Source organism: Arvicanthis niloticus, chromosome 8 (genome assembly GCF_011762505.2).
Source record: "Arvicanthis niloticus isolate mArvNil1 chromosome 8, mArvNil1.pat.X, whole genome shotgun sequence".
NCBI lineage: Eukaryota > Metazoa > Chordata > Mammalia > Rodentia > Muridae > Arvicanthis > Arvicanthis niloticus.
In genome coordinates this window covers 46829632-46840294 of record NC_047665.1, presented here as the reverse complement: position 1 = coordinate 46840294, position 10663 = coordinate 46829632, and the positions used below count along the sequence as shown (strand labels likewise).

Sequence of the window (10663 nt, the reverse complement as noted above, 5' to 3'; positions counted from 1 at the left end):
ACAGATAGAATTTCATACAAATCAATGTCTTCTTGTTCTACATAAAAGATACTTAGGAAATGAGGCTCGTATGGTTTGTGTGGAGGTCTAATAGGCATAAACAAGGAATGTGCATGATTTCAAAATCTGCTCCTTTCTTCATGGGTTTATGAACATAACAATAATGATTTTCGTCTGAGGTTTGTTTGCCGGGGCAGCTGAGATCCTTCTGTGTTGTTTTATTCCTTATAGCAGTCAGCAGGAACACAGGCATGATCTAGAATTTTGTCTGATACTATAGACTTCTCTTTGCAATAAGGAGCATACTCAATGCCATACCAAAGTGAGTTTATTGACATTCCTGGAAGATGTATGATGTAAGAGAAAGCGAGGCCTGAGTATCACGTGACATTTCTTTTGTAGATGTAAGCAAAGTCAGCCCAGTAATATGACATCTCCTGTTATTGACTAGAACAAAGACTTGTAAACAAAATCTTATGGACATTTCCTTAGGTAATGGAAGCTGCAGGAAATAGACTAATGGAACAATATTTACTCTATACACTACCTCTAGGCACCTTTTATCTACTAGAACAAAGGGACTACATGTCATTAACAGGAAAATAATACTTTCTCTTTTGGACCTTGTGATGGCTGGAATAGTCATCCTGCACATTTATGATACAGTATTGCAGTTTTAGTGACAAACACTGTTAGACATAATCGTAATAATAATAATCATAACAACAACAATAACAATAATAAAGCACCACATTTTGTTATGTAAAGTTCTAACTACTTTCATTTGAAAGTGTTTCTTCTTGACTGGGAAAACATTTGTGGCAACTTAGAAATTTTCTGAACCCAAATTTCAGACATGTGGCTTGATACATGAACTATCAATGAGACCTCATATTGTTAGAAGTTCCGTGGAAAACTCAGCTCACTGGCTTGCCATACAAATATTCTTACTGTTGAATGATATAGCTTCATTGTTAACAGAAAAACCACTTTAATCTTTCATAATGAAAGCTTGCCAAAATATCATTTAGCATTTGATTGTTTTCATTAACTTTCCTGAAGTATTTGTGCTATAATAATGATGGTAGCAAACCATCAGGATGTTCTCCAACTCATATACACAGGATGTCACAGAGAACTCAGTATTCTAGAGTACTTCTGATCTTGATGACCCAATTTATTTTGGGAAGATTGTCATCTTCAAGTTATTTAATAATATATTTGTTTTATCTATAAAATTATGATAACACCTTACTGTCTTTTTCAAATTGTAACATAATTTTTAAATTTTTATTTTTTTTTGTCTTTTCCCAAAAGGTATTGTATTGTACTCATAAAACTAGATATAAAAAAATCTTGTTTTAGGGAGGTTATGACTTTAAGTAATTAATTTATAATTGGCTTCATGGAGAAAAACGTTCAAAGGATTACATATGGTCACAAAAGATCAGTGTTACCCAAAGAATTATATGATTTGAGGTGATATCTCTTCAACCATTGAAATCAACAGAAAACTATTTCTATAGTGTTTTACTTAGGTGTAAATGTATACACATACACATATAAACATATATAGTTATATGCCTATATGCATATATATTGAATTATACATAATTTTAAAATCAATCTCACATATGAAGTAAAAAGCATCTTTCCATGATTAACTTTTGCACTCCTCTTCCCTTTGATTTCCCTTCTCCCACAAAAGGCTGAAGTCATGTGTTGGGCTCTACCAAGCAAGCTTTACATTCTCTCAGCAACTTTGGTTTCAGTATAGACGGTATTTTTAATTTTCCTAGAATACTATTGCTATACAAAGAGGGGTTCATGAGTCCCCAGCCCTAGCTGAGGAGCTATTGACAGCTGATGTCTAAGAGGCAGTTTTCCTTCTTTGCTTCTGTTCTTTCTTTCTTTTTCTTTTTCTTTTTTTTTTTTTCAAAATAAGAGTCTCACTTATGTAACTCTGGATGTTCTGGAACTTGCTCTGTTGACAAGACTGGCCTTGAACTCACAGGGATCTGCCTGCCTCTGCCTTCCAAGTGCTGGGATTAAAGGCATTTTAATTTCACAAAGATGCACCACTACAGCCAGCTATGAGAGTTATATATATACCAAATACATTTATATCTTCCAGGGAATAGCCTCACAGCACAAATTGGACTTGATGGGTCATTGAAAAAAAATGACATGACATTGAAAAGGAATTGAATATTGAGGAGTAGATGTAGAAGGAGTTAGGGAGAAGAGTATTGGGTGAATATAATTGAAATACATCGTAATATCCTCAAATAATTAAAAAGAGTATATTAGAAATACTATTGCTGTTATTCTTGCTTGTTGGGATTCATTTAGAGCCTGATACTAGGGTAGAGGTATAACTAAAAATTAATTAAAAATATATTTATCTGGGTTTCATATTCATATGTCATTTCTAAGATAATTTCTTCCTTCTATATGTTGGTAGACTATATATTTATCTGAATAATAGACTGTCTCATTTTTGCAAATTGTAAAGCTCTTCAGGAGCAGCTTTCTATATTTGAACCACAGCCTCCTTTTCAATGTATGGCAAGTAAGTGGTAAAAAACTTGAATTCTTTTTGTGGGTTTTTATGTATGTATAAGATGAATTCTAAATATGATATTTTAAGAGTTAAAGATCCAGTCAAAGTGATTTTAGCAGTGCTTTTGTTCTGACTTCATTACTAAATAACAGCTCCACTGAAATTATTTTTCAGATACTGAAATATGGGCCAAATTTTACTCACCCCTCAAGCTGTGTTTCATACAATGTACACCCCATTTTTGGTAAAACTTATTTTTCAATAGCAATAGAAAACTAAGTTTTTATCATAGATACTTCTTGCTTGACAAAGAAACACAGGAACACAGAGTGTTTTGGCATTGTGAATAATTTTTACTAAGAAAATATTTTAATGTGTAGGAACAAAACACACTGCTATACTGAGCCATAAGGCATGGCTTCAGTATAAGTTAACTTTACATTCTCAGACATTTTCCTTTTATATGTTGACTACAACAATGACTATTTAAATAGTTGGGTCTCTTTAGCTTTTCTTTTTCCCAGTGAAGAAAAACCACTTTCATTTATGTCATATTTCAGACAACACGAATAACATGGTTACAAAAATAGCAAATGACCATTATGGTTAGATTTACCTCAAATGTACTTAAGATGCCAGGCTGTCTGTGGAGCCTGTGATTGTTTTTCTAAAAACACATTTTCTTAGATATTTTGCTGAATGCTTTAAAAAAATGGATTTTTTTTTTTTTTTTGGACACAAGTCAGTGTGCCTTTGAAGAATCACTATGGATGAAGGAGAAGTTTATATTGCCCGTGATCCTTAACAAGCACCGTCGTGCTCTGCAGCTTCGTATGTGGTGTCTGTGAACATTAGGTGTGACAGAATTTGAACACCATGATTTAAAAAAAAAAAAAGGAAAGAAAAGAAAAAAAGAATGAGAAAAGTATCAAGGCTAAAAAGAAGCAAAAGGTTGTCCTATCAGATAAACCTGGTTGTAACAAAAGCCATGAGATTTATCTGGACTATATACGCATGAGAATAGATTAAACAAAATTCATGGATTTGAATAAATGCCATATGTCCTGTCCTTTTTCCTGTTTGCCTTATCACTTTCTATGTGACAAAATTAGAGGTAAAGGCTCATCCTTCAATCTACAGCAATTAGGATTTCTTCCTTGGACATGGTACACGAGTTTGTGCTTCTTGGGTGGTGAGGGTTCACAAGGGGTGCTCCCCCACTACACTTTTCTGAACTCAAGTTGAGTTCATAGTCCATCTAACCCTTAGATTTACTGATAACCTTTTTCTTCTTGCTGTTGTTAATTGCTGAAAGTTTCATATTTGCACCATATGTCTAGGCTAGTTCTGGCTGATGGGACTGATACCACCTATGAATCATGAGTTGAATGAAGAAAACATTTCTGTGTGGCTTTGGCTGTCCATTTGGATAGAATGAATAGGAAATGTAAGATAGAGAGAAAAAAAAATTGTCAGCTCCCAGGTCTGGAAATGGTTGCTAGAAATTAGAATAAAGGTGGTTCTGCTTGGAAGACATGGACATATAAAAGCATGGAATGCTTACAGCTCAAATTATCTTTAAATGATATAAATGGAAGTAAACATTTATTACCATTTCGTCAAGTGTAGCATAACTTGCGCTCATATTTCATTGTTAGGAATGGAGGTATGTGGAGGTATACACAGACCTTGAGACAGCTGTTTTGTAGTATTGCATACAGGCTAGCAGTTCATTGGAAACAGAGGAGATAAGCCTGAAGATTAGATCTTAGAAGAAGGCAATTCTTCATGCACAGCTTTTGCCAATTCTAATTTGCTTTGAAATAAAAATCATGGAATACCAAAGTCAAAGGAGTCAAAGTCAAAGCCATCCCAGAAAGGATGGTGTCACTGTTCAGGACAATGTCAGTCGAGGTTCCACGTCTTCACTCAAGTCCAAAGGTGCTGGTTTCTTCTACCGCTGTTAACAGCTTTTCATATAACATGGAATATGAAGGATATGGTGGGAGATCCAATCGGTTGAAACATGTATGTGCCCTGAGTAGGGGAGAAAATACTGGTGAGGGTATTTTAAGGACTGATTTTGGTTGCATTGATGACTTAGAAGGAGAATTAAAAGTGTGCCAGACAATGATTTTGGACAATCAAAAAAGACTGCAAATGGCAAACCAAGGCCATTGAGACACAACACGTTTAGGAAATTGAAGAACTAGAAACAGTTAATTGTTATTTGTAAATAAAACTACACTATACTACAAACACAGTAGAGAACCAACAGTCAAGTCTATGCTATTAGCCTAATTTGAAATTTAAATAATACGAAGGAGGCAGAGACATTATTAGTGCTAATGGATCATTCCAAAGCATCCTTAGCTCACTTGTGAGTTCAAGGCCTTGTTAAACCACAAATATCTACTTGGAAGAGCTAGTGGTACTTTGTAATCCCAAGATCCAGTTCTCCATGCCAAGTGTGTTGTGGAAACAATTTAAATACTCTACACCAGTGGGACACACATCAACTGAATCTTACATGCCCCACTCCCAAGGACCCCTTGGCATGTGGGACACTCCTTCCCTAAGCCTGAAAGAGTCTTCACATCGTTATCATCCATGTAGCCTTGCTCAGAATGGGTTTCATTCTGGTGTCCCATACTTGCCAGTATTTGTCCTAGACTAGCTATGTCTTTCTTCTTACATGGATAATACATGGCACAGGAAACACCTGTGTGGATAATTCAGCAGTGAGCAGAGGAGGGATAACCACACAGATTCTTCCGTAGTATCTGTTTCCTGCCATGAACTATTTGTTTCTATGGAAACTTGATTCTAGTCTTTTGACAAAGTAGGAAGAAGAGTTAACATCTGGAAGTTAATTTTATGCCTTTTCCTCCCAGGTTGGGTAAGCAGTATGTTGAAGCCATGTTTGTATATCAACCAGCACAGAAAAAGACACTAAGCTAAAACAAAACAAAATAAATCAGAACAACACAACAACAACTTCAACCACCACCACCACCACCACCACCACCACCACCACCACAACACCCCACAGAATAAAACTAAACACTCAGAATTGTATTTGGGATGTTAGTGTTTGAATTATAAGGTACTTTGGGGAAGTGTTTATAACCTATACTTTTGTTCTGACAAACTAAAGAGTGTCAGAATACTGTGTGGGCTCAGGATTCAGCATAGTGCAGCTTCTTTGGGAGATAAAGAGGGATGAAAGTGGGGTTTTCTGCTGAGGGACAATCTGAGGAGGGTGCTGGTGTTTATCTATCCAGCATCCAATCCTGGTTTTGGCAACAGCTCCCTCTTTATCCCTGTGTTCACCCAACACCACACTTTCCTGTCTGTCGTCTTCCTCTTCAAGCCCCAAGTGCCTGCACAAGACAGTAGAATGTCTTACTGTAGGCTTGAAGGACTTGATTTGGGGGAAATGTGAAAGTTAATAGTTATTTGCAGAGCTCTGTGATTACTTAAGTATCAGGAAGACCTAGATCACTTTAAAAAAGATAACTGAAGTGTTTTAGTTACTATAAAATATTTTAAATAAAAACTCAGGGAATTGAGCAGGACAATGATTACAATGATTTTCTTGTTTAGAAAGGCAGAAAGTAGAAAATCCATTGGCTGTGGCTGACATACTTAGGTAGTACAGTAAGAACTAACAGTATTAATATATATTCAGAGAAAATATGTATATTGCATTTAATGTGAGTTTCCTTAGTAACAAAAGCAATGACATTTCCTAAAGGATAAAGCAGAGACTCTACAGAAGGCTCGTTTCTTGGTGAAAGATACCAAAGTATCCTTCTCTTCACATCCTCTCTGTATATTAATTTATTTTCCATTGCTGTGACAAAACATCTGACAAAAGGAATGAGGAAGGGGCAGTCTATCTTGACTCATTGTGGAGGTACAGTCTCTCATGGTAAGGGAGACATGGCAGTAGTAGTATGAGGTAGATAGCCATATGACATCCACAGTCAAGAAGCAGGAGAGAGAAACACACCCAGGTCACTGTCTTCTCTTTATGGTGGTCAGTCCTGAAATCATGCACATACAAGCAACACTAAGTGAACTCAGAAGGTTATATTTCTCTCTCTATATGATCTCTCTCTCTCTCTCTCTCTCTCTCTTTAACAGTTACAAAGAAAAAAGCTATGAATCTGAAAGGAAGAGGGTAAGGCCATGGGGGATGTTCTCAGACCAGCCAACATGACCAGAAGAGGCTCATACTAGCTGAGATGCCTAGAACAGACACTTTCTAGCCTTTCGGAGCTGCATGCAGGTTGTACACGCCACATTCCCATTTGGTGACCCATTGTGGAATAGGTTTTAGGTGATGCAGTTGTTCGAGTCATTTTTGCTCCTGGAAGTAACCTTTTGTTCATATGCCTCTAAGTATCTCGAATAAGATTCATTGGTTCACAAAGCTGGACTTTGTTGGTATCATTGCTTTGGTCTACTGTCAGTTTCCTACGTGGGGTGAGCAGACATTTGGTCAGATCTTCTCAGGACCAGAATCACATAACACTCAGCAGCATATGAACTGTCCTGAGGGAAGCAAGAAGTCTGGAAAAATTAGATGAAAACTAGACTTCATTAAGTATTTTTTAATTAATTAATTTTATGTATATGAGTGCTCTATCTGGATGCACATCTTCATGCCAGAAGAGGGCATCAGATCACATTTTAGATGGTTGTGAGCCACCATGTGGTTGCTGGGAACAGAACTCAGAACCTCTGAAAAGGTAGCCAGTACTCTTAACTATCCTATGAAGTATTAAGTGTATGCTATAGGTGTATGTTCTATGTCAGGGGGGTTACTTTGCATATCCAGCATCTTTACAGTTATGACCTTGCCTCCACCATCCCCTAAAGAGTATTCAACTTAAGTTTTGGATGGATTGGGCAGTCTACCATTATTGGCACATTGGATATTACAGCTCAAATATGATCAACAACTAAAACTTCACTAAGAATACAGTCTCAAGCCAAGATTTAGAGGCATCTTACATCTTTAGCAGCACAAATAACAGTACACTTTGTGACAGGCAAAAATTCTATCTTAAAAGACTCAAGACTCAAATAGCAAAGCGTGCTTTTTCTCTGCAGAGTTCATGAAGGTTGGCAGGAGCTTTGTACCTGGGAAGAGATGTAATCTTCCCCCACTTCTCTATGCAGAAACGTCGAAGTCCATTGCTTCCCCGCAGAGCTGCAAAGCCTTCATAGGGCACACTTGACGTTCCTGTCACAAACTGTAGTAATCTCAGTCTCTGCTCATTATTGAATCGTTCCACTGCAGCCCAGAACCAGCGGATCACAAGGTGGCCATCATGATAACCTGGTTTAAAAAAAAAAAAACAAAAAAAAAAAAACAAAAAAAAAAAAACAAAACAGGGGTGGAGGCCAGGAGAAAGGAGGAAGAGACAGATGTGTTGGCTGAACTACAACTTCAGATCTTTGATTTTGCTGATATGGCACTTAGATAGGCAAGACTTAACTAATTTATATAACTTGGCCAGGTTTTAAAGCAAGCAGATTTAGAATATAGCTCTTTGACAAAACTGAGTATTTGAGAGGTCTTTCTTTGAGGTGTTTGCTTTTTATTTAAACAATTGGATACAACCTGAAATATCCCAGCTTTATGTGAATTTAAGTAAGGAACAAACAGGCTCAACCCAGGCAGACCATCTACGTTTTCTTTGTTTTGATGTTTTAGCACTTGGTAACAACATAGCACTAGAGGTTCTAGAACTTAAGAACAGATAGATGTTACATGCAAACCTGGCTTAAGAAGACAGGTTTCCAGAAGTCATGACTGTCCAAAGAGAAAAGCCTGATTCCATCACTCAGTTGTTCTCTGAGCCAGGCTTGAATATGGAGCTGCTTTAAGGCTCTGTTGAAGAAGCTAGGCTTGTGAGAAGAGATTTAGAGAAATGATCACCACTCAACACAAAGGTAAGAAGCATTGGACGAGAGGGGAGAGACGTGTGGGTAGACATTGAGAAAGCTCTGTGAAGGAAGCAGGGTTTGAGTTTGGCATGGAAAACATTTATGTAAGAGAGCAAAGTGAGAGGGCATTCTCAGCAGAGGAAATAATGAGAATGAGGAAAACATGAGGTATCAGGAAGTCAGCTAACAACTGAGTATCTGTAGAGGTTCAGGCCAGGGAGTTGACTGGACATTAGAAGTCTTACTGGTTCAGCAGAAGCATTTGTGTTGAATTCCTTCACCAGAAGTTTTCTTAACTGATCTGCATAGAACTTCCAGAGGGCTTTGCAGGTGACTGGCTGAAGGAGGCTCAGTTGGTATCCCATTCTTTCCCCCCCTCTGTTATGTTAGTTGAGATTTTTCTCTAATATTTTACCTAAAAAGAGGGTTTTTGAGGATAAACTACTATGTTTTGAGGAAAGATCTGATCTGATGAAAATGATGCTTGCAAAGTCTACCTATGTACACATATCCTACACTAATAATTTCTTAACACCAATCCCATGTTGAAATTCTATTTTGGACATATTAAGTTAAAAGACATAAATTAAAATTCTTTGTTTGTACATTTTTCTAATATGGATATTAGAAAATTTAGTCAGTGCCAGGTGTGGTAGTACATGCAAAACTTAGAAAGCAGAGGCAGGTGGATCTTTGTGAGTCTGACACCAGCTTTGGTCTACATAGTTCCAAACCATCCAAGGCTAGACAGTGAGACACTATCTCAGCAAGTATGTAAATAAACAAGCAAGCAAATAAATAAATAAATAAATAAATAAATAAATAAATAAAAACTTACACGTGTGTTTCATATTCTCTAACTTTGGATGAATAGTCTAAGAAGTCAAATGTTCTGGGAAAATATTCCCTACAGTCATCATACGGTAAGAATCACAATTTTAATTGTTAAGAAATGGTGGATAGTCTAGAAACAGAGAGGAGAGACTTAGAATTTGGTTCATCTTAATGCAGACCAAAGGAAAGTTCACAAATGACTCACACAGTAAATGATTTTTCAAAGGAGAGAGAGAGAGAGAGAGAGAGAGAGAGAGAGAGAGAGAGAGAGAGAGAGAGAGAGAGAGAATAGTTAGAATCCTGTGGAAACAACAGTGGACTGAGGCAAAGAAGGCTAAAATTCCACAGGAAGCAAGAGACAGTGTACAGCCTACTCAAGAGGTCACATATAGGTGTGTTGTCCATGAGCCTTTGCACGACATGCCAAGGATTGCTTGAAAAGAAGTTCAGTCCGAAGATGGTCAAGAAGCCACTTTGTACTGAAGTAAGGCTTTGGAGGCTTTAAAAAGTGATAAATTTGGCTCAGGATATTCTTTGGTGGTGTAGCATTTGCTGAAGAAGCACTGGGCCTTGAATCCCAGGCATTGTAAACCACAGTAGCGACAACTCTACATAATGGTATGATGCATTTAGCTACACAAAGGGATGAAATACTAAAACATGTCAGAAAATGGACAAATCTCAAAAAGAGTATGTTAAGCTAAAGAAGGCAGACATGAGGACTGCATTTTGTATGACAGTATTTATTTGACATTTCTAGAGTTGTTAAATTCTACAGAGACAGAATAAAGATTTATGGTTGCCAGGTGTCTGGAAGATGACGACAAGGGGCAGAGAACAACTGCTTGATGACTATCAGCCTTTCTTGAGATGGTGAAAGTATTTTAGAACCAGTTAGAGGTTATTGTTACATAAGGTTTTGAATGTGCTAAACATTACTGAATTCTTTATTTTAGAATGGCTAACTTTACATCAAGCCAACTTTTATTTCAACCATTTTTCTTTAAGACCTATATTGTCAAAAGCACTGCTAGCTCACCTCCCCGGTACTCAGTGTTATTCCTCCAGTCATTCAGGTCGATTTCTGCAGTTCCAGCGATCACCAGCTCCAGCTCCCTCGCATCAAACACTGAGACAAGCCTTGAGTCTACAACCTGAAAGACAGTTGCAACACACACACACACACACACACACACACACACACACACACACACACACACAAATTCATGATTATTATTGTTGCCTATTTGTCAGGAGCCATAATGGGACAAGCTAATAATTAGCAGATGATCATCCTGAAATGCT

At 37.2% G+C, this 10663-nt stretch overlaps 1 protein-coding gene across 7 annotated transcripts in view; it reads right to left on the bottom strand.

The window, feature by feature from the left end:
• Nucleotides 1–310: 310 nt before the first annotated feature.
• Hecw1 (HECT, C2 and WW domain containing E3 ubiquitin protein ligase 1) overlaps nt 311–10663 on the bottom strand; it is a 300520-nt gene continuing 290167 nt past the window's right edge. For all 7 annotated transcript variants that reach the window (XM_076939345.1, XM_076939349.1, XM_076939350.1 and 4 more), the window contains 3 exons: nt 10398–10512; nt 7715–7913; nt 311–4600 (listed from right to left, as the gene is read on the bottom strand). In XM_076939345.1, coding sequence (XP_076795460.1) covers nt 4489–4600; nt 7715–7913; nt 10398–10512 — 426 coding nt within the window. In that variant the 3' untranslated portion in view covers nt 311–4488. The remainder of the gene's footprint in view (nt 4601–7714; nt 7914–10397; nt 10513–10663) is intronic.